The 25,528-nt window shown below is 36.6% G+C and overlaps 2 protein-coding genes across 3 annotated transcripts in view; both read left to right on the plus strand.

Moving 5' to 3' along the window:
• The window catches only part of LOC101166542 (dipeptidyl peptidase 9), a 51,077-nt gene extending 29,504 nt beyond the window's left edge, over positions 1–21,573 (plus strand). Inside the window, exon 21 of the mRNA XM_078945852.1 lies at positions 21,523–21,573. Coding sequence (XP_078801978.1) covers positions 21,523–21,558 — 36 coding nt within the window. The 3' untranslated portion in view covers positions 21,559–21,573. The remainder of the gene's footprint in view (positions 1–21,522) is intronic.
• The window catches only part of kank3 (KN motif and ankyrin repeat domains 3), a 29,796-nt gene continuing 15,428 nt past the window's right edge, over positions 11,161–25,528 (plus strand). For both annotated transcript variants that reach the window (XM_011474022.4, XM_011474023.4), the window contains exon 1: positions 11,161–11,289. The gene's annotated coding sequence lies outside the window, so the exon portion shown is untranslated. The remainder of the gene's footprint in view (positions 11,290–25,528) is intronic.

A 25,528-nucleotide genomic window follows, 5' to 3' on the forward strand; every position in this document is an offset into this window, starting at 1 on the left:
CCCTATAAAAACAATGGAATTCTATTTCATACCCGCATCTCTAGTACACTTATATCATTAGCATGATCCAAACTTCATAAACCCACTTTATATGAATGACTTGGTCCACGTTTTCTGCCCTGTAGTTCATCATCATTCCACTAGTATTGTCCAATGACTACCCACTACTAGAGGGGCTTTTTCCGGTCATTACAAAATGGCTGCTTCCATGTAATCTCAAAAAGAATTTTGGCGGGAAAAGTTTTGGCAATTTTTAAAACTTTATGGGGAAAAAACTCATCTATTGTTTTCATTTTGTTTAATGACTTTCTGTGTTGAAAAAATGTTGATAATTAATTCTTTCTAATACAGTAACACCACGTTAAAAATGTGTGGATCAATTTTGATATTCATTCAATATTTCTGCATCTTAAACTAACATTGTGGGCAAAAATGTACCGAATCACTAAACATATCATAACTAATAGTATCTATATCTTATTAAATTAAATCATATTTAATTTCATCATAGGGTGTAAAAACATCAACACAAGGCAGCAAACCAGTAACAGAATCTAATAGTTTAAATTTAACGCAGAACCCAAACATTTGGATTCTTCTTTTCAGTAAAACAAGACAGTAAATTCAGATATCTCTGAATTATATATTTACATGTATATATATATGTAATATATATATATGTATATATATATATGTATACATATATCATTTTTATTGTAGAAAATGTTGATTTTGTTAACCACCACCACGTTGCACACAGAACTGTCTAACAGTCGGAGTCTAAAGATTTGCAAAACAAATGTTTTCAATGAATGTTATTTATTGGTGAGATATTTTCTCATCCGCATGATTGCAAGTTCATAAAAACACCAGGTCTGTTTGTGTGGGGTTTGGAACTTGCTCCCACCAATGATGGAAGTAATAACAAATGGGACTTTTTTTTTGTTAAGATAAACTATAAAAAAAGGCTAACTTGTAAACTTTGCAACCATGTTTTTCTTTTCAAAGCAGCAGCGTGGGTGCACCACCTGAGGCCTTGATACAAAGCCAGACGTGTTTATGGCTTCTTGCTATCTGCACTTACCTTGAGACCATGAAAACATGTTTTTGTTTTAAGCGTTTTTGGACTTTGATGTGTACTCTGACCTGATGGACAGGTATCCCTCTATCTCCTTCCTGTCAGTTTCACTCGAGGGGGAAATTGCTTTAACAAGTCATTGTTTCTGATAAAAGTACAGCAGTTGTTTTGGCATCCACTGTTATTTTTCCTGTCCTCTTTATCGCTAAATACAACAGTGGGAGTAGGTGTGGAAATTCAAAATCACAGCAACTAACTGGTTAAAATAAGGGGAGGGTTAAAAAAAGAACAAGTGTGTTTTAAAAAACAAAAAGCAGATAACGTTTTAAATACCAAAGTGATGCAACCATGATGTGACTTAAGTTATTAACACGTTTGTTATAGTTGAGTAATTTGTATTCTTGTGTTTTTTTCAACCCAATATTTTGCTAATTTATGTGACTTTTTAGGTGATTCTCTTTGCCAACCGCTTAAACCGCATTTTCAAGCCCATATATCAGAAAACTTGGAGTTGTGATGCCCGCTGACTGGCAACATGTCGGGGATTACCTTGCCTTTGCCCAACAGTAGCTGGGACAGGCTCTGGCAACCCCGTGACCCTGAAAGGTATACAGCAGGTTAAGAAGATGGATTGACGGATTGAGCTGGGATGAAATGGTCACACCGCACGTTCAAGAGGCCACTTCCAATAAAACGTCTGTGTGAACACGTGTAGATGTGCGTTTGGTACCTTCACGTTCAAAACCTTTACGTTTAAAACCTTAAAAAAGGTTTTTTAGTCCATTTTCAGGCTCTATGTTCAAAACGCGTGGCCAATGAATGTGTGTTGAAAGTTAACCTAGTTGAATTTTGACCAATCAGGGACTCGGATTGGTAGTGATGTATGGATAGCATCACTTTTCCCTCAAAGAAGTGCCAACCTTTTGAAAAGTGATCATGAAGTAGAAATTATTATATGACACCAAGTTCATATATCGGAATTTAGAACAAAAATTAGCGTGAAGCTGGATTTTCCACAAAAGCTCCACAAAGTGTTTTTGAGCCTCTCAAATCATGGTGATTTTACATTAACCTGGAAGTCTGCAGAAAAAGTACAGAGAATGTGGAACGGAGAAAATTATTATGTGTGCAATGAAAGTTTAAAGGAAAAGCGTTTTTCACTTGTCTTTTGCATTTATTGCCATTTAGAGGCAAACAAAAATACTTCCTGGACTTATTAAAGGGGGAATGGCAAAATCTTGAACACATTTCCTGCTGACAAAGTCTAAAAGCTTTCCTGTGTGTTTACATTAACCCCCCCCCCTCGTCTGTGTTTGTCTGCATTCAAATGTGTGCCTAAAATGATGCAATTAGTAAACAAGGTACTATATGACACTCTCAAAGGCTACCCAGACAAAAGAGAGCTTGTGTCTGAGGAGATGCTTTGCTAAAAGGAGCTTGTCAGTGAACATCCCTGAGGTCTCTTCTTTTATTTCTCAAAATCCTTTTTTTTTTTTGGAGTTTTTCCTTCCCAAGAAGAAGGGGTCCAAGGGCAGGGAGGCCCAGTTTAGTTTGATCTGTTTAGTTTACTTTAGCTTATTACTACCTATTGTATTTTATAACTGATTTCATGCTTTGTTCAATTAGTGAAGCCCGTTGAGACAACTGTTGGCTTTATAAATAAAACTGAATTGAACTGAATGAAACAGACACAGAAGAGAAGCTAGATAATAAAAAAAATACATCATTACTTTTAGTATGGTTCAAGCAAAAATGAATGCTGCTGGATAGGTTAACACGATAAATTTATTGTTAAAACACCATGAACGAAACAAACAGTGATAGTTGTAGCCACATAATGTAATTATTCTGTTGGTAAATCAGGATGACTTTGTGAACAGAAATGTTTGTTCAAAACATTTAGGGAAATTAACAGCCATAGTCTCAAGCTACGTTCACACTGCCCTCAACAACCTGCGCTCAGGTGGCCACTTATAAAGAGAAGTCTATGTAAAAGCATGCGTGTTTCGGGTTCAATACTCTCATGCTCACACATCACTACGCAACTTTCAACAACTGTTTTCGCGCTCTACATTCAAATCGTATGGCCATTGAATGCGCGTTGAGAGTTGAACCAGGTCAAACACAGACCCATCGAGGACTCAGATTTGGTAGTGATGTATGGATGGCATCCCTTTTAATTCACTGAATTGCCAACCATGTAAAAATTGATAATGGAGAAGAAATTATTAATTGCTGTTAGTGCCCAGACAGAATTCTATAATTTTAAGTATTTGCAGTGTGAGGAGCACAGAAGGGACATAGACAGGAAAATGACAAGTACCTGACACTGTGTAAAAAATAAAATGAAATTTACTACAAACTAAGGGAACAAGTGATAAAAAAGAAACAAAAATAATAATAATATTGCAGAAACAGAAACGTGTGAGGAGATAAAAGAAGACTAACCATGATGTTGAAAATGAGAAAACTATGATACACATGTAAAAAAATTCAAATAAAGTAAAGCTTTATAGCTTAGGGAATATATGTACCTGTATAAAATATGCATCTTCCCATTTGTTTTCATGAAATTAATTAAAAAGACAAATTTCATATTAAATGGCTTCATTGTGCCATGTTGTGTGTATCTCATCTACTTTTTTCTTTTCTTTTTCCAATGAAATTGTGACTAATCTTTTGAAGTTAGATATTTCCATGTATGCATGTATATTTTTTTTTAAAATTACTTCTCAATTACAATCCCCCCCCCCCCCCCAAAAAAAAAAGAAAACCCCACAAAACTTTAATTTACAGGAAATTTTGCAACCACATCAAAAGGAGAACCAAGGTGAATTGTTTACATTTTAAATCATGTAAAAAAAGATTAAAATAAAAGAAAACGACTGCACTAAATAAATAAAAAATTCAAGTGTATTGGTCCCTTACAGCTCTGGATGCCTTACTGTGAGATTTCCCTCACACAGAAACACACAGCTGCAGGCAGTGACACATGTGACAAGTGTGCAACAAACACACACATATTTAACAGGATGGAAAAGTACTGGTGGAAAAAACATGGAGGGAAAAGCTGCAGCTTTTCTGGTGCTGAGGTAGCTAACGTGTGTAGCTGTGTTTTGGGAGGGGTCAATGATGCAGCCATGATGCTTGTCCTTCAGTGCAAACATATTTGTTTCAGGTGAATGTCTGTACACAGTGTGAGGAGCTTCTTTGGATGGATCCTGCTTTGGTCATTTTCATGGCTGACTGTAAACTGTGTCCCTCTGGCTGTAACGAGTCGCTGAAAAAAGCCTTACCAGTTTTGGCAAATGGCATTTCTCTGAAACAAAGAAAATCGGGGTAAAATGAAATAAAAGTATTACTTTTAAAAGTCAGGGAACATTTGCTAGGTTTTCTTTATTTTTTAATCACTTTTTATGTCAGGGTTAAATCCAAAATGGAAATCACTTTGATGAACTTAAAAATACTCTTAGGTAATGAGTAGGAATGTGACTGTCCTGTAAAAATGATTATTTCATAGCGTGACAACATATCAGCCACTGAACTGATCTAAGCTTAGTTTTTACAAGCAAACATTTTAAAGTAGTTTTTCAAAATAAAGTTTGATGTGTTTTGCCATAGTCTGTTTCATTTCACTTAGTTGATTTTTAAAGGTGTGTGAGAGTGGAGTCAGCCGACAGTAGGTTATTGTTCTGGCCGAGTTTGGTAGGACGAGGTTGTGTTCACGGCTCTTGGGTCCAGTTTAATTTACTATTAGTGTGACCTTCTGTTTAGGAAAGAGAGGCCATAAAACGTCTCAGAGCTTCCTCCATCTGTGCGGCCCATCAGAAACATGTTCTGAAAACAAAAAAAACTGCTGGAACGCGTGTCAGGAGGGCTGTAGATGTTCTTGGATTGGAACAAACCAGCAGTGAAAGTGTACTTTACTTCAACCAGGTGTACGTGATAGCTGTTTTATATTCTGCAAGTTGCTACGGGACATTCTGTAGTTCTGTTGTAGTTTAGGGTTGCGCTTAAAAACTGCTGAATCAAGGGAGGCATAAGAGTTACCGCAGAAGCAATTCCTGCTTGCTTGGTCCATCCTCTGTGTACTACAATTTAAAAAAACAAGTTAACCAATAATTGTCTTTAGGATGTCTTTATTCTAAAATTTTTTCTGTTTTTTAGAGGAAATTTTCAATAAAAGTTTGAAAAGCATGCTGTTTAATTCCTAAAATGTTTCATACTCCATTGTTCTCTGTTGTTTTGCTTTAGAATTTTCAAAATTTTTATTTTCCCAAATCAAAAAACAATTTTGAAATACTTACTTTAATAATGTTTCGTTAATTCTTTCCATTTTTTCTCCGCCAAGATTTTTTTTGACTAATATCTTTAAATTTGTAACAAAGGTTTTTTTTTTATAATTTCACATTTTTGTAGTATTTATTGTCAACAATCAATTGTTTTCACCCTAAATATATTCCAATTGACACTGATCTTACCTTTACATCTTTGAAAAGTTTACTCAACTGTACAATGTTTAGCCTGATAAAAGATGTTTTCGCAGCAAAAACTCGAAATACTACAAAGGATTTTTATTTATTTATTGTCAAATTAACCTGCTAGATTTGATATGACACAAACAAAACTGAGTTATTTGAAAATGAAAACAGTAGATATTGAGATTTTTTACTTGTTTTTAAACAAAAAGATTACCTTATAGAGCAAGAAAAAATGCTTCTTTAAGTAAAACATGTTTAATCCCAATTTCTGTTTTAGTGAATTGTTTCCTGTTAAGTCCTTTTGTCTTTTATAAATTATTTGTGCATTTGACTGGGAAAGTACTGTTTTTTTAAGAGTTTGAACTTGTTAATTGCAGTATGTCTCTTAGTCAAACAGACATTTTTGTGAGTATAAATGGATTTTACAGTAAGAATTGAGCTGCTAAATACTTGTGACTAACTTTAGTGAAACATCAATTTTATTCTTTAAACTGTTAACATTTTCAAATAATTCCAAGTAAACTTGATTGATTTCAGAGGGAAAGTCAGAGATGAGACAACCTTGAATTGAAATGTGACAGCACCACTCACTGACTTGACCTCCCTTTGTTGTTGGAGAAATATTTGTTTTTCTAGAAAAAAAAGTTATTATTATTTCTACACTTAGACCTGGTCTCTGGTTGCAGATCGGTTGAGAAATGTCTCTAAATACACTTTTGTTTTTGTTTACTACTTGATCCTCCATAGTGTGATGGTTTGACCCAAAAAGATCCTGAAGCAACTAAACCCATTGCTCTTCCCGTCTGGGCCCAGAGGTGGATTATGACGTTTTTCCCACTGTCTTTTCTTTCTCATTTATTCAAACAACTTCCTGTTGTTTCCGCTGGGTCATGAGAAACTGAATGCATTGTTCCTGCTGATCACTGGAGAACTGAACTTTCTTGCTTGGCAGCTGTGCATTGTGGGACGTCTCCAGCTCAAAGTGTTGGTGGATTTCAGTCACGTTCATACTCCTGTTACTCAGTTCAAGATGAGGAGTGGGGACTTTTTTCTCCTCCTGCGTAATAAGTGTAACGATAAAGCCAAAAGCATACAAAGACTCATCAGGATTGATGTAAATTCTTGTTTTCCCTTAAAGTTACACCAAATACAAGCTAAAAACTTTGTTTAAAACATTGCTTTTCATTGTAGTGCAATATCGAGACACTAAAGTTTGTCAAGAATTATGAACAATATCTTAGTTAATGCTTTAAAAATGTTGAATTAGTTTCTTAAAATAAGATTTAATAGCCAAAAACATTGTTTGAAATAAACTTTCTTCTCTTTTGAAGTATTTTTTATTATTTCCTGTTTTATTTTGAAAATATCCCATATTCAGTTATTACAGATAGCTTTTCTTTATTTCCCCTCTTTTTATTTTTATTTTGTTCAAATGACCCTAGAATTTTACTGTGGTTGTCCAACCCGGATTAAGTGTCAATGCAACTTGCCTTCTGTTAATCACTGCTGAATTTTCTAATAATTCTGCTACATAAATGTTTTTGTTTCATCTGTTGAACTTCATCTTGTTACAAATTTCCTTTGTTTGCAAAGTGGTTGATGTCAGCTTCACTCTCATTTTAGTCCTTAACTCTGCTGTTGTGTAACTAATATTTAGCCTGACTGAATTGGCGAACTCTTAATGCAGCAAACAAGAATGTGCATGCTTTTTAAGTTTTGTCAGGGTTGGTGTAATGTAACGTGGCAACGAAGTGCAAAGCAAGCACACTCCTATTTACTCTCCATCTGCTACAGAGTTAATGTTTGTTCAAATGCGCATTAATAAAGGGCTTCTGATTTGACACCACTGCCATTTTGCACAACAGTATAGACTCCAATTGCTGCGTTGAGGTAAAACCCGGCTGATGTGCAAACAAGTTAAAGCCTATATTGTATGGTTGGAAACAAATGCAAGAAAATCCGTGGAGAGGGGCGCTGCAGGATTGGATGTGATGGTGAACATTTACACTTCACAGTAAGGAGGGTCTGGCACCAGTCAAACTGGTTCTTCTTGTGCATTTGTCGGCTTTCTCCAGGTACTCCAGCTTCCCCCTGAAGTCCAGAAGTGTGTAAAAGGTTAAAACTCTAAACTTTCCATATGACTGATGTTGCGTTTGTTTGTCTATACATGCCCCTGAGACTCAGACTGACTTCCTATTCAGAAACTACCTTGCCTTAAGGCAACCTGAGGCGCGTCCAACAGAACTCTGAAATCCTGTTCAGACAGTGATAGACGACAGAATCACTGGGAAACACAGCTGTTAAACAGGTGTAAGTACGCTCATATGGACCTGTATGACAGAGATCATGGTACATATTAGTCCTAATACTAAGTACTCAACTACGCATCAAAACTGTTTAGAGACTAAAGCCAACTTAGCAAGTTTATAATGATAACTTTGTAATATAAAGAATTACTCTGATATTCCAGCACAGATATAATAGCAACCTTTAGTTACAGCTTTTCTCTGTTTAAAAACCCCCCAAAAACCTTTATTTCGCCAGGAAATCAATCTCTTTTTCAAGGACTTCCTGGCCCTGATAGTAGGATCAATACAAAGCATTAAAAGACAACATGATAACTCAGTGACCATTTAAAGCATTTACATGTTACAGATTTAATTTTCAATCCTTTAAGAGAAGAATCTAAATTAGCTTTGACCACATATTTTTATCTCCAGTCCTTTTGTAACCTGTTTTTAACATAACTCCATCATAAAAGAAACTGTTTGATAAGAAATATTGATATTTAAATATAAAGGAAAAGTAAATGGACACTTCCTTGCTTTAGATTATATGTTGATTTGGGTGTGTGTGTGTGTTTTTCTATATTTTGTATCAATGGATGCCAATTCTTTTGTTAAGATTTGTAAAATATTTGTTTAGGAAAAAATGAATAAACAAATAAAACAACAAAAAAAAACATTCTTTTATGCCAAATGAAGAAATTCTGACACTTACTTTTTACAAAGACAACAGCTCCACCTGGTGACAAATATAAGACATTGAAGTATTTCTACTCCTATAACGATCACGTGACTTTCCACAGGATTTTGTTTTAATGTAAGAATAGAACAAATATAAAACTCGGTAAAACACTTTTATATATTAAAGGTGTAACAATTTAATGAATAGTTGATTAAGCACTTTATCCAATCAGATTGATTTGTCTGAGGCAAGTTGTTAATCCAATCAACCTATACCATTAGAAAATAGTTTCAAAATTAAATTAAATGATTATATCGAACTTAGCAAATGCCATTAGGATTGAGGCATGGTAGGTTCATTTTACTATATAAAAAACGACCGATTGTCATCACAGCGGACAACACACGTGACAGCAGCAAAAAGTGATCAAGCCATCATTACAGTCCAATGTGTGGAAACACAGTATTTGTAGCTGAACACTTTGAAAGTAAAAATAATTTTTTACACACATTTAATTTACACTTAATTATCTTGGAAAAGTTCACCTGCATTGCAGGTGAAGTATATATATATATATATTGGGCAATGATGGGAGCGATGGAAGCCAACCTACACGTAGTACACCCGAGAGGTCAACTGCCACATTAGATGATATTCTTAAAGTGGTCTCTGAACAAGGCAAAGCTATAGGGGAGTTGGTTAATGTGGTGAGAGAAGCAGTTGTTTTCCGGGGAAGCTCCCACAGAGATGGGAGAGTAAAAACAAAGTTCCAGTATACTGATGATGGCAAACCTATTTGTTTTAAGTGCAACAGAGTGGGACACATCGCTCGGGAGTGCAGATCACACAAAAAGGGAAGTCAACCTACCACTTCTGAAACACCCGCCCAGGGAAACTAGCACCCTCGGTTGCCAAGAGCCAGGCAATCCGAGGTGGAAGTCAAGGCTCTCAGATCCTTACTCGAGAGAGATTCCTAGAACGTGCTGTGGGCTCATGTCCCGAAGTTGAAGTTGAGGTGGGTGGAGTCAAGACTAGATGTATATTAGATAGTGGAAGTCAGGTCAGCACCCTTTCTGAGTCATTTTTTCGTCAGCACCTGCTTGGTGAGCATGAGGACATAATTCCCACAGCCAAGTGGCTTAAACTAACAGCTGCTAATTCACTGCCTATTCCTTACATAGGTTACGTGGAGTTAGATGTGAAGACTATGGGATTAACTGTTACAGAGTGTGGATTTTTGGTAGTGAGGGATCCTGATAAGCAGCAGGTGAGGATGCAGAACAGCGGTTTAGTTTCAGATAGGGTCAGCACAATGACAAATGAAACCCAGCAGCCGGATAAAAATAATCCTCCACTACTTATAGGGATGAATGTGATAAAGAGATGCAAAGAGTTGTCTATTGCCAGTTTGGACTCCACACTTGGAGGCCAGTTAGATTCATCTTGGAAAGAAACGCTGCAAAAGTTGCAAATGGATGATGGGGCAGAAAAAGTTTCTGCAGCTAGGGTGGCAAGTAAAAATGCCACCCATGTGCCAGCAGCTTCGGTAGCCACCGTGTATGCTAAAAGGGGCACAAAACACTCTCATGGGCTGCTGTTGCTTGAGCCAACGAACACACCCATGCCCAGTGGCCTGATTGTGATCCCTACCTTGGTGGACGTTGCTAAACGTGTGTTTCCTGTACAAGTGGTGAACCTCTCTGAAGAGGACTTATGGTTATCACCAAAAACTAGACTGGGGATCCTTTCCAAAGTGGAGTGTGTTGAACCAGCAGTTGAGGTGTCTTTCAACCGCCTTGAATCCGCAAATCAAAACAACCGTCAAACAACTGTCAAATAACGGTCCCCAGAACACACCACCTCCTCACTGAACTGTTCACCGAAAACCCAGGAAGCGCCCTCTAGTGGCACAACCCTGTACCTACACCTTCTCCACCTGGCTATATATATATTTCTCATTGCACCTCATTCAGACGTCATTTCTTACCCTATGCATTCTCAACATCTACCTCCAGCTCTGCCTCCAACCACTTTTTCAGGGTCATAAAAAAAGGTGGAGATCACATGTCTTTGGCGCCATTTGACTGAACTCTGAAGACGAGACCCTCCCCAGTTTAATGCCCGCCCCATGCTACCAATCTCTGAAATGATTGGAGGAGTTAACTGCTTTCGTGACTTTTTTTCTGCTGTAAAAACATGCAAAACTCAAGAGAACAGTTACAACATTGTGCTGCAAACATTTACACAGGAAGTGGTGTGTCCCGACGCAGACTCCCCTCTAAACTAAAAGCACGCGCAATTTTTCTGTTTTATTTGTGGTGTTGGCGTTACACTAGGCATATTTATAATATTTTTTACTAAGCATATTGTAAAATTGTTTAAAACAAAACAGTTGAAATGGAATAAAACAGTGTCAAACTTAAAGAGCAATAAATCACTTAAGAAAAATTTATCAGAAGTCCATGCTTTTCTGTCATACTAAGTGTTAATGATACATAAATGTTAGTGAATATAGAATTCTAGAAACGGCATGCAATAAGTACCAATCCAAATTCTCAGAAAGGTCTTTACTCCAAGAACTTTCTATTACTCGTTTTATTTTGAAATCCCCAACAGGAAGCGCTATTGGTGTTTATTCTTAGCTTGAATCTGAAGCTAAAAGCAGGGGGCGGGAGGCTTTTTTTTTCTTCTGCTAAACTTTCTTTACCTTCTCAAATAGTTTGGGCAAGTTTTATTGCAAACTTCACAGAGACACGTTAGGAGGTAAGTGAAAGAGCAGAAGAATCGAGCTCCATAGATATGATATACGTCGGTACACATGAATGAGTTCTTTAATGAACTATTCCACGTTACTTTACAGTCGGGAAACCCCTGAGAAATTAATTTGGATTCAGATAGAGGATTATCATGTCTAGTTAATTGTTGAAGTAGCTCCTTCAGTATTTGTTTCTCAGATAATTTACTTGTAAAACACATGATAAGTACCTGAAATACAACTATGGGCTTTTTCTCGTGTTATTTTTAGGGTTTATAAACTCCATAGGTTGCTTCTGATTGTTTTTCTTCGATTATTAGGGAGTTTCCTCGACCCTTAATCTTCCAGTTGTCTCATAAATTGTCGTTTTTCTGCTATTTTTTAATCAGTTATCCTTAAATTTCCGCTTTTTATAATTCTGGATAGATCGTTTATTATTATTATTTAGCAATTTGTATAGATTTTAGTGTCAGCAGCAGAGATTGTCATGCATTTTATGTCATTGCAGTTATTTTATTTTGAAAGAGTTGCTCATCCCAATGATGTTTGGTTTTATTTGGACTCTCCCACGTGCCTGTTATCTCAGGTCCCACTGCAGATCTTAACACATGACATATTTTATTGATAAATACAGCTATCCCAGTGGATGCTGGAGAAGTGTTTTTTCCTCCCCTCATACACAGTCATGGGTGAGGCTGTTCCATGGGATGGAAACCCCCCCACCCCTACCTCATCACCACTTCCAGTATGGTCAGATGTTAGAGGACCCTCCAGTTTTATGGCTGTTATTTTTCCTCCTCATCATCCTCGTTTTGTCCAGATTTTTTAGAAACTTGAACAAATGTCTTGATCAGAAAGTGATACAAAATATAAAAACAGACCAGTGGCTCTTCTGGCTGGTGGAAATTCCAACTTTACCTGAAAAAGAACCCCAAACCTTAATTTGAATAAATCAAAGTTGTATTACAAATATATTATTACGTGTGGATATTTATGGAGTTTTAGGTTAAAGATCCACTCCAATGAAAATCGTGTTTTTGGCGTTTATAATGGATGGACAAATAGATCCATTTTTGTATTTGTTTTCTTTATCTGAGCTAGTATCTGGCTCAAAACTGTATGGGTTCGATGTTACTCGCCATTTTGTTGCACCGCTAATGTTAGGTTGGGGTTGTGAGGGGCTGTAAGCTAGCAGGAGAGCGTGTACACATATGGATGATGGGAAATTTGAGCGACAAATTGTAAACACAACATCGTCTTGTAGCATCATTTGCAGTTTTAACAGGCGGGACATTTTACAGGAAGTAGTTTTATTTTTTATATTTTTTTATTTCAACTTTTGGAATTTCAAACAGATATAATAAATTCTCCTTCTAGAACCTCGGAGTTCCATCTCCATTAATCAATATCAATTAAGCTGCAAAAGTTGATGCTGGTTATTAGTTGATGAACTGATTTAATTTTGTAGGGAACGTTTGAACCCCGTTAACTCCTGACCAAACTGTTGTGTATTTGTAGTTGGTGACTGTGTCATATTTGTAGAATTATAAACTCAAACCACATGTTTTTGCTCCTGAGCATCTGATCAGTCACTCGTGGTGGTATCTGGGTCATTCGTTTGTGTGTCTGTGTGCAAGAAAGACTGTTTAACTGATTGTGTTGATTGGGAGGTGTGATGCGATTGAAGTTCTTTTGGAGTGGGAGAGTTCCCAAGCAGTTAGAGAGACAATGTGACAACTTTTAAATTGTGGAAGAAAGTAAAATAAAATAAAAAAAAATCAGTTTTGGCAATGTTTCTGTTAAGATAGAATTAGCTATTAGTTTTTATTGTGTATTTTAAATGTGAACCATGACTGACTGTGAGATCAGCAGATTAAATTATGCAACTGCTTCTGTTGTTAAGGAACAAGCGTCAAACACAGATAAGGATGCATTTAATTTAAAATCAATTTGGACACTTTCCCATATTTTCTCTGTGGGTTGCATCAGAAAATCAAAGGTGAATTTCTCCCTAGTTTGGCTGAATTCACAATAGAAGAGGAAAGCGATAGGTAATAAGTCATCCTCGTGATAAGCTCCTAAATAATTTCGAAGGGCTCTCAGGGGAAACTGTCTTCCTGCAACAGGACCCTGGGGCTTGACTTACTGCAGCCGGCTCCAAAATAGCGTGTCTGAAAGTTTAGTTGAAGGAGTCAGCAGGTCACAGTGACGCTCCCATCTTCAATAATGTTTTTTCAAACATACCCATTGACTCCAAGATTCATTTCTTCTCATCTTATTTACACCTCCTAGCTGATTAGGCACAGCTGATTGAATAAGGAGCTAAATTGGATTTGACTCATGACTTCTGCTGCTTGATAAACGACGTGCCGTTGTATTTTTAGCTTTATTACAAGTGCTTTTAATTTTAGCAAGACTGTGAGTGCTGCGGTGAAGACAGACAGAGCTGGACTTGGGTATAAAAGTAAAAAAATTTGACCCAATCAAATACCTTTTTGTACAGCCTTTATTTGTCACCCAAGTAAAGCAACAATTGTTTTAGCTTCGTTTCACCATTTTTACCCTCTTTTATCCTTGCGGTTATAGATTTTATTGGTTCAAAGGTCAGATTTTCAGTCTAGAACTCAAAGCATTGATTTGAATACCTTGATACTTACTAAGCAACTACTTACGGGTTTGTTGCTGTTAATTATATGAATATCATTATATATATATGAATAAATTATTTACAAAGGCATTCTGTAAAAATATCAAAAACATTTTTGTACCTTTTTAAAGTCCCATTTCAATAATCATTTGATATGTCGTAAAAGCGTTCCTAAAGCGTTCGTGACTGTTGGTACGGACCCGCCCCCACTTCCCGTCATCCATCTCCCTATCAGCTTACAGCCCCTCTCAACCCCAACCTGACATTACTGGTGAAACAAAAGTGGCGAGCAATATTGGAGCTATCCAGTCGTAAAGTTTTGAGCCAGGTGCCAGCTCAGACGGGAAAAACAAAGACGTACATGGATCTATTTGTCCACAAGTGGATGCATCAGAGTGGAGCTAGGCAGGAAGCATGTGGCCCGCCCAGCGTATTTTCTACATCACAAATACACTCTATCTCAAATGGCATTTTTACTTCTGCTCCTGATTATCAATGATTTGAATAAATACTCAGAAGCGCAATTTTTTATTCAAGCTTAATTTTGCTTGGTGTTAAAAACACCAAAAAACAAGATTTTCATTGGAGTGGGACTTTAAGTACATTCACTTTGATGCTTTTTGAAATCTTCTTTTAATTTAAGTTAGTGATGTATCAATTCTTGTGAATCTCATGAACTTCATTAACATCAGATAATGATCAAACATTTCCCCACCAGAGTGAAAACATGTTTTTCTCTTGTCAGAAAAAAAGCAATCTTTTTAACACACTAACTATAAATGGCCCTCAGCATGTCAACTATGCACTATTTCTGCATCAAATCAAAAAATCTTTACTAATCAAACTATGTTTGTTCCACTGAGTGCAGATGTTAACATGCATAGTTTCCTTCCAAATGCATTCAAATGACCAAAGAATTACATTTGAATTCTTTTAAGCTGACCTTGTGACGGACTGGTGACCTGTTTAGGGTGCACCTTGCTTTCACTTAATAGTGGCTGGGATAGGCTCCAGCAACCGCACAACTCTGGAAGAGATTCTGCGGGTTTGGAAAATAAATGGATGTTTTCCAGCTACAGGTACAGCTATATTTTCTAAATATATTAAGGCATTATTATCTTAAAAATAATGATGGTCTGGGATATATGCATATCAAATAATAGTAGTTGAACACTTTTGTCCCCAAATGTTCTTTTTGATCATCTTCTGTATGAGAACAAACTATTCGCTTTACCTGTCGCAAATCAGCCATGAGAAACGCCTCAGCGTCAGAGAATACTTATCAGATGTAGTCTTACTCACATGCAGAAGTGTTCATAAACAAAAAGGGTGCTTATTAACTTTAATTATGTAAAACAAAGTATTAAGAGTCTAACCCTCTGAGTTTCCTAAGAAACATAACAAACTATTGACTAGCTCTTGATTCATTGATACAGCTAAATTACACTTTCATATGTCAATGTATATGTCTATAAAGTGTTAACGAAACATGGTCCAGTTAGGGCCCAAAAGCCTCGGATCTGCTAATTTCTTCTTTAGTTTCCTGTCTGTCAATTCGACTGCTCACCACCGAAGTCTGCTCTGTTTGTTTATCCTCCACAACATCAAATTACAGCTGGAACGGCTAGTCCTGAGGGTTGTAACCACACACAGCTTGATATCTGGACATTTTGTTGACATTTATCCTGGCTAAATGGGAGAAAGAATGTTATTTTTAGGTTTGAAGTTGTCTGATGATTGGATTTGTTGATTATGTTGTCTGCAGAGTCTAAAGTTTGGACCGAATAGATACATAGCATTAAAAATAAATAATTAGTTAAATCATTTTTGCAAATATAAACTTTAGACTATGAGAGATTTGTTCTATACGTCATTTCCTTGCTGCCATTCTGTTGGAAAGTAATTTTGATTGTTTAAACCATACTGAGCTTGAATGATGTTGTCTTTAATTTTGCAACCTACCACATGATGACACATTTGTACGTTTGCTGGAACTTAACTGAATCAGCTTAACAGTATCATGGTCATTTTTCTCATGTCCACTTGTTATCTTGGTCAGTCTCTGCATATCTAATAAAGCCAATTCTGATCTTTTCTTTTGTCCATTTTCTCATGTACAGACTCATGACGAAGATGCGGTTGCCTAGGCAAAATGTGGTTATCCTGAAATTAGGAAGGTCATAAAAATGATCTGATAATTCAGTGCTGTTATGGGCCTGGGTCACATGTTTAATAACTGCTTGTCTGCAAGGCGACTGCTTTGTTTATGATCAACATAATGGAATTATCAGTTACCAGAGGAAAACAGATGAGGGTTTTTTGGATCAACAGTCTTCTGCTGTTTTACTGACTCATTCAGGTGCAAAATTGTAAGAAACAATTTTAAACAATTTGGGATTTAAACTGAACTAAGCTCCCACTACAATCATCTTTTGATTTAGTTTCAAAGCATTCCCAGTGATCTCTTCATTATGGTAATGAAAATTAAAAACAAAAAGTGTGTAGTTTTCTAGGAAAGGGTTTCTTCATAATGACAGTTAACCAATGACCGTGTCTGTTGGCATGGAGTAAGCCTGCCTTTATTTCCTATCATCAATGTTTACACGCTCTCCCACTAGCTTACAGCCCCTAACGCCCCCAACCAAACATTAGCAGTGCAACAAAAATGGTGAGTAAAATTGGAGCTTTCCAACTGTATAGTTTTGAGCCAGATGTCAGCTCAGACGAGGAAAATTAAGATTTAAGTGGATATATTTGTCTGCAAGTGGATGCATCAGAATGGAGCAGAGCAGGGAGCTTGTGGCTTGTCGATGTAGCTTCTACATCACTGCTACAAACTTTTTTCAACAGTGTTTTTTTCGTCTGCTGCTGATTCACGATTTGAATTAAGAAATACTTAGAAATGCAGCTTTAATCATAATTTTCTTTATATATGTCCTCCATCATAAAATAAAAATGCTGCAAGGACATATTAAAAACACCAGAAACACAATTTTCCTTAGAGTAGATCTTTAAAAGTAACAGAAATACTGTTTTTACTTTAGATTTTCTAAAGATATAAATAGATTTTCTTTAGATACCAATCACTACTTAAAGGTATCAACGGTTACCTATGAATGACCATCCATCCGTCCATCTTCTATGCCGCTGTGCAGGTATGAAAAGGTCACCGGGGTTGTTGGAGCTTATCTCTGTGAATGTTTCTGAAGTAAGGTCTATTTTAAAAGGAGGGTCTTCTCATTTTAGACTCTGAGTGTTCCAGTTGACTTATTGAAGATTTTTTCTTTTTTTACAAAACAACACATCTTCCTGACAGACAGCCTTATAAAGTTTAAGTTTTAGCCAAAACGAGGAGACATATAAGTCCACTTCTCCCTCTGTCTTTTTGAGATCTGTGGCAGATCTCTAAATTGTAACTATAGATTTGTTTTCAGGCTGCACAGTGGTGCAGTGGTGAGCACTCGACTCACAGCGAAAAGGCTTTCAAATCCCTTTCTGTGTGGAGTCTGCATGTTCTCCTCGTGCATGTGTGGGTTTCTGTGGAGAAACACTCCAGCTTTTTCCCACAGTCCAGAAACATGCTTCATAGATTGATTGATGATTCTAGATTGTCCCTAGGTGTGAATGTTTGGTCCTACAACGAACTGGCGACCTGTCCAGGGTGTACCCCGCCTTTATCTAACAGTAGCCTCCAGCAAACCAGTGATCCCAAAAAGGATCCAGAAGATGGATGATGAATACAATTTCCAGTTAATAATAAACCTTAAAGTATGTTACTGGCATACAGAGTTATTCATTTCAATTTAAACCTTGTGCTATCCTAGGCACTTTAACATTGGGAGTTGGGTCATCTAGACCCACTAGACAGTGCTCTGAACCTTTTTTCTTCAATGATTTGTGATCTTCACTGGTGTCCATGGATTACATGAAATCCTTCCACCTTTATCCACCTTTGTCATGGTAGGGAGAACACATCAATGTAAGGGTGGGGTCATAGGAAAGCACAAGGGTTACGTAAGACTAATATATTTTATTTTTTAGAAGAAACCAAATTAAAAAAGTTTATTGTTTTAATTTTTATTTGCGTCTCATTCATTTATTATGTTCAAATCAGCAAAAATATGTAGAAAATAACCAATGTTGTTTGTTGCGTAGCTGCAGTGATTTATCGTTGTCTAATAATCTCCCACATGTGATCCCACATGGGAAAAACATGAATCATCCTGTGGTTTAATCTAACAGACTTCTACCAAACAAAAACCAGACTAAAATACCAGGCTGATCTGAAGAACTGAGAACATACTGTGATAGCAGTGATGGCAGCTCCAGTCAGCTTGGGAAAATACCACATTCACCAAATATTGCCAGATCTCGTCTGAATCAGATAAATGACTTCAAAGTTTGGACTGTTGGAACCTAAAGGGACTTTAGTAAAACTAAAAAAAAAAGGCCAAACATCCTGCGATACGGAATCCTGAAAGTTGTTTTCCATTTTAGACTTCATGAAAACAGGAGCCTGGTCTCCTGAAATTGTCATAGTACAGAGGTCACCTCTGTTTGGAGCTCATAATGGAACGAATGTTGCACTTCACAGTGAAGTGACTGTGTAAATGCAGCCCCGGCCTCTAATGTCACAAAGTGACTCATAAAAGCCAAACCAGGCTCAGACAGCAGAACCTTAGTTCTAAAAACTTCCACACATGGTGAAACTTTCCGTTATATCCCGATTTATGCTAATTTTAAAATACTTTCACAGTTTGTCACAGCTTTCATTTGCTATTCTGTTACCTTTTTCTTCTAATCTGTTGTGTTTTAATACACTATTTTTTTTTAGAATGATCCAATCCAACAATTCCAAATCTAAATGGTCTCAAAATCAACCCTAACTTTATTAAACTTAGAAACTGAGATTTTTGTTGTGTTTTACAGCTTCATGATAGCCGAGGCAACATAATAGGACTAATATTTCTGAATCAGCATAAAGGCAGAAACGATTTGAAGAGCCATGTTGTATTTCCACATCAATGGTCTTTTTCCACCTGACATGTTAAATAACTACTCTACTGTATAACCACTGTACTGGCAGTAACTTGGTACCACAGGGAGTAGTTAGATTTTGACTTCCTTTTACTGATATTATGATGACAATAGACTATATTTGATCATCTGGCTGACGCTCACTGGAAGGTTGTAAAAGGATGATTTTTTTCAAGGTATTGGTTTTCTTCAGACATCCATCTGAGCTCCAATCAGATACTTTGGTTGAAGAATGTATCTGTCAGAGTTATAAGCAACCTTTGAACAGTCATGCTGTTGCTGCTGATGCTGACTATTGACTAGAACTGTTTGGCTATTAATGGATAACTTGTAATTTTGCGACAAAATCAATAGAAATCTTAAAGTTCTCACAAGACTTGATTGAAACTAAACATCATGAACTTTCAGAATGATTAAATTACAGTCACAATTGCTATAATTATTCCCAAACTGGTATGTCTACAAAACATGTCACTTGTTGCAAAGCTTTATAAATAAAAAAATGATGGAATGATAAAACAAGGGGAAAAAAACTAGATATCAGTTGAAAAGAAGAGAAGTTCTTGGGATAAAATAACTTCAAAGTAATTCTTAGGGTCAAACAAATATTACAACGCCTCAGACATCAGATGATATCTAACTGCGGCTACAGGGGCAATGATTGGGGCGCATTGAAGAAGCTAACTGAATAAGTGCATTATAAAAAAGTGAATTAGATCTCACCAACATGGATTTTCCACCAGAGCAACTCCGTGAAGATGGAAGTGTCTTATCCAAGAGACATTTCCAGGAGTTTCAAAGGGATCCATGCAACCTCTGCCTTGTCATTACTCTGACCGTCTCCATCAAAGAGACACAGAGCGAGTGTAATTTCCACCACCAAGGGAAGGGACTTGATGACAGACACGTACAGTATTTTTGTTGATTTTGGGCACAAAACAGACTGACATCTGTTCTTGTTCTGAAGTTATGAGAGCCAAACATCTGGAGGCTCCAGAGGCTACCGTCGTGAACAAGTCAAATGGGTCACAGTCTCCTCTTAAACATAAATGTGTGCAGCAAATATCTAGGTCAGCTGGGGAGGACTGTCAGAGATGCCTCGGGCAGTTTTTTTGCCCGGTTGGAAAACACATAGAGCTGAAGTGATTAGAGGAAAAAGGAAATGAGAGAAAGAGACAAAGCAAGTCGGGTTTAGATGGAAAATCCTCTGATTGTTTATGTTTAGCTAACAATCTTCCACATAGTTTATTATGTCCTGGGTGTGGGGGTTTGGTTGGGTTTGTGTGACACAACAGCAGCAAAAAGAGGTGTGTTTGGTCCTGAATTCAATGTGACACAAGAGAAGCTGGAAACTAAAGCTAGTTAGAGGAAAATTCAATTTGTGAGGAGGGTTTTGTTTCCCAGCCATCAAACTGCTGCTGTTAGGATATAAAGTCACACTTACAAGCTTTTTCAAACAGCCTTTTTTGTCTTCTCTTGAATCATAAAAATATGAATAAAGACATACTCAGGAATGCAATTTTAAGATACATTTTCTTTATAAGGCCTCCATCATGAGAAAAATGCTACAAGAACCTGTTACAAAAACAAAAAACAGGATTTTCATTGGAGTGGGTCTTTAAAGATGAGAATTTACTTGCCTTTCTTTTCTTTGCTATGTTTGTTTTGCTTAAAAACATGGCAAGGAAAAGTAGTTTTGTTGCATTTTATAGCTTTATGAAGACACTTTGCAAAAGTGAACTGGCAATGTTTTTTTTCCTTGAGAACATTCCTGGAAGAAGGGATGGTGTTATCTTTTCTGCAGCCTCGGCTTCTGTGATTTCATTTCGACTTCCTTTTGCAGCGGTTTAAACTTTGTAAAAGTGTGGGAGGGTTGGTTGTGGTGGAGGATGGGGGTACTTGGAGAAAACAAGTGGACCTCACAAAACTTTTTGGAAACAGTGTGGCCACTAAATAGGCATAATGCTTCATTGTGGAGACTGAATGTAGCCGATTGTGTTTGCTGGAGATTCTGGAAGGAAGAGGGAGGGACAACAGGGCACATGTGATGTTTGAAGTTTGCCTGGTTGTCGCACCAAAATAGTTTTTTCCTGTATTCTGCAATAGATACCAGATGTTAGCAATGTGTTGGGCATGCATGATTTATGATGATGGGAAATTACATTTGCTGTTTAATCCTCATGAAAGTGCCACTGAAAGAGCTTTTAAACGAGCGCTGTTGTTTCGCACCAGGTCTGAGAGCATTTTATCTGGGGGCAGTGCTGGCTTGTGGCTGCAGGATGCTGCTGAGTGTGTGTTTGGGTCAGAGTATTTGTTCTGCTCTCCGGTTTTGCTTGTCTTCTCTGTTTCCTGCTGCTTTCAGGAAGCAGCTTTCAGGACGGCCCGATGGGTTTCCTGGCAGGACCACCTCCTTCCTCCCTTGTTCCTATTCAGAGACAATGGGAGGTCTCTCACGGGTGCATGGCAGTGTGTGTACGTGTGTGTGTGTACATGTTTATGTTCATGCAGAGGTGGGGGAAATTTATTGGGTAGAAGGCTTCCCTTAAGGAAACTGCAGATCTATCCCAGCCCGCCTCTGAGTTTGTGTCCATAAACTTTGTTAGCCCTCATAAAGGTAAAGAAAATATATTTTATTATCTATAGTTTTGATTAAGTTTATAACCAAGTGGTCAAGCTGACCAGACAAAGTAGTCAAGCTTAAAATACCAAACAGGGAATAAGGAGTGCTGAAAAATTTGCAGCATTACTATATACTTTTAAGACTATTTCAAATTTGTTCAGTTTATATCACTAATTATGGAAAAAAATGTTTTATATGTTCAAATAAAATTGGTTTGGAATAGAAATTTGAAAAAAAATCCTCTAAAACAAAAAATAAATTCTATCAAATCCTGAACTTATGAATGGAAATGAAATACATTTGGTTTCTTTAAAGTGATATCCACCCCAAATTGCACTTTGCCTTATGGAAGCGTTTCTGTTGCATAATTAAAAATAAAGGTCAAAACCAGAAATGCTTTTTCATTTTCAAAATGAAGCTGCATTTTTTGACTCAAAATTAAAATGAAAAAGCAATCCACCAAAATTCTTTTTCATTTCCTTCCTCAACACAGCTTATTCTGTCACTTAATTAAAATGATAATGAAAATGGTATTTGACCATCGGGGGAAAGTTTCGACGAACTGCGGTGCGTCCAAAGGAGGAACACAGAAGGTGGAAATGCTGCTACATAGTCCTGAGAAGCTGTGTACAATCATCAGGGGAGCACAACCATCACAAAGCCCTCTCCTCTGCCCGCTAACACAAAGTTACACTGCTCCTAGCATGTGTCTCTTAGCAGCCGGACGCACAGAGATAGACCTGACTTCATCGCCCCGCCTCCCCGCTGGAAATGCTAAGTCGAATTGAATTATGCGACACTATTCGCAGGGTGGAGGTGAAAACGCAAATGCAATCCTTTCTTTCCTTTTTAGTTTTAATTACGACACAGAATAAGCAGTTTTAAAGTAGAAAATGAAAAAGCATTTTCAAGTATTGATTTTTCATTTTAATTTTGAGTCATTTGATGCAGCTACATTTTGAAAATGAAAAAGCATTTCTGTTAATCCATTTAATTGTCAAATTAGACATTTCTAAAGGAATTTTGCTACACATTTACCAGAGAACTTTTTGAAAATGAAATGTCAAATACCATTTTCATTATCATTTTAATTAAGTGACAAAATAAGCTGTGTTTAAGACTAAACTGAAAAAGCATTTTGAGGGAATGCTTTTTCATTTTTAATTTTGAGTTAAAAAATGCAGTTTCGTTTTGAAAATGAAAAAGGATTTCTGGTTTTGACTTTTACTTTTAATTATGCTACACAATTCCTTCCATATTGCCTTGGTATCAGAGTTGTAGATTTCCAAACTTAATTTTTGTAGTGAATTCCTAAAAGACTTATCCTTTGTGTGGGCGTGATGTTTGACACAAGTCCATGGAGCAACATCTCTCCTGACCCTCATGCTCCATCTCCATGTTCCAGTCTAAATATATATATGTCTATATGTGTGTGACATATATATGTATGTATGTATGTATATGTATATGTATATGTATATATATATATGTATATATATATATATATATATATATATATATGTATATATATGTGTGTGTATGTGTTTGTGTGTGTACTATGTACTACTGAAATGTTTGTAAAATCAACCAAAATTATGTCTATAAATACATGCCCTGTATATTCATTATGGATGAATATATACACACATACACATATATATATATATATATGTGTGTGTGTGTGTATATATATATGTCTATATATATATATATATGTATATATATGTGTGTGTATGTGTTTGTGTGTGTACTATGTACTACTGAAATGTTTGTAAAATCAACCAAAATTATGTCTATAAAGAATATTTTTGTACACAAATAAACGTCTAAAAATGCCAAAATTGAAATGTGTGAATTAAAAGGCTGCAGGGTAAATACAAATAATCGTCAACTGGAAAATACAGAGAACCAGAAATAGTTTCGGGTCAAAATCCATAATGAATATACAGGGCAGGGTATGCCTGTGGGGTTTGAGGAGTGTTCATGGCTCTCTGTCTCTGACTCTGTAAATGTGTGTGTTTGGAATATCAAACCGTTTTTTTTTCTCATGTAAAGCAGTTGGGTTGTAAAAGTTGCTGTCAGTGTTCAGTCGCTCAGATCCAGTATCTGGCCTCTCTTCTGGGGGAAAAACTGTGGCACTGAGGATGAGGTCAGTGTTTCAAAACATGGCCCTGAGCCTCGCTCCAGCACAACATTTCCTCTTCCATGAATCCAGCTAAATGCAAAACAAACCAATGTTCTCTTCATGAATGACAGGCTCGTGAGTGTGCGCCGGAATGACAGGAAACGTCTTCATTTGGTGTCACATGTTCCCACTCAGCCTGCAGAGGAAAAATGCATCAATGTTCAACTATTCTCTGACAGTGAATAGAGCTCTTTAATTAGTGAAGTGGTTTGGTATTTTAATTAAAACATGAGTGAAAAAGGACTGTTCTACTTCACAATACTTCAGCCATTTTACAAGAAGTTGTTAAGACACAGCAAAAACACAATGTGCAGGTTTTTCTTCAGTAAAGTTTGGTGCTATTCTTTAACCTGCTCCACTTATAATTGAAGCAGTCAATTTCCCACAATTAAACAACCTAAATGGAATTTTTTTTAATTTGTGTTTGTAAAACAAGTACAACAGTGTTGTTGTTGCTGCAGGCTTAGGCTACAGTTATTCGGTAAAAAAAAAAAAAAAACTGCTTAGCTTTTGTTGTATGAAAGCAGTACACTAGTGATTAGCTCTGCCAAATGTTCCCACCTGTAAATAGTTGGCTTGTGAGCTGGTGGAGTCTGTGTTTTATGTGTTTGTGTGCAGGTTTTTCTTCAGGTGCTCTGGCTTTCTCTGGTGCAGAATTAACCATTGGACTACACTGATCATTTTTATGTTATTGTATTCTAAGTCTTACCCACACTTTACCATTTGACATTAAACACGAGGTTGGTAAAAGCGATAAATCTTGATAAAACCCGACCAAAAAGGTGGATAATTGTTCTTTGGTTTGTTTCCTCGACAAATAAGTTATACCCTGTCTCCTGTTGAGATAACTAACAATATAATTTTTGCTGACTCTTATTTAAATAAACTGTTACAGTGAATTGTAAATGATATATTAGTTGTTCTTTCTTCATTATTTGTTCATGTTGACATTGTGTGGGTTTTAAACAAAATATTTGTTTGTCTTTTCCTTTTGTTTTTCAATTTGATTATGTTTTTATGTAAAGCACTTTGAGTAGCGCGAGTTGTAAAAGTGCTATACCAATAAAGTTTGATTTGATTGATCACTAATTTTGCACATGGCGGGTTTTCCTCATGTCATGCAGCCCTATTTCAGGGCTAATAAATGTTTTCTAGCAGGGGTTTAAAGCCCAGCATCAGATAGTTGGAATGTCTGCTTACGGAGGGTTTCATAAGGAGGATTGATGGCTCTGTAGTAAAGGACATGTATTCTCACCTTTTAATCCCAAATTTGTCTATTTAATTAGAAGACTAGTGTCTTGGAATTACAACTAGAGTTCAGCAGCAGATAGTTAAGGTCTCAATATCATGTGATAGAAAAAATAAATGTAAGTCTATATAAATCCATTTACAGGAGGGCTTATTCTGCAACAAGCTTTGAGCTAGGGCTGCACGATATGAGGAAACTCGCGATTTGCGATATAAGTGATTAATATCGCAGTGACGATATAACTTTATTCAATACATGAACGAATAATGAAACAACTAAATATATAATTTCCATTTCCGTGCAACTGTTTAATTCAAATAAGAGGCAACATAACTTAAATTAGACTCCAAATGACCCTAGTCTACATATGAGGCGAGCATCTAACATAAAAGGAGTCAATCCGATTGGTCAAATTCATTAAGGGATTTATTTGATTCGTTAAATACTTCAAGTTGCCATAAGATTGTTTTAGCACATTTAAGGTTACTATTTATCGCAATTTTCGCTGG

Source organism: Oryzias latipes, chromosome 4 (assembly GCF_053564925.1).
Source record: "Oryzias latipes strain Hd-rR chromosome 4, Olatipes_Hd-rR_3.1".
NCBI lineage: Eukaryota > Metazoa > Chordata > Actinopteri > Beloniformes > Adrianichthyidae > Oryzias > Oryzias latipes.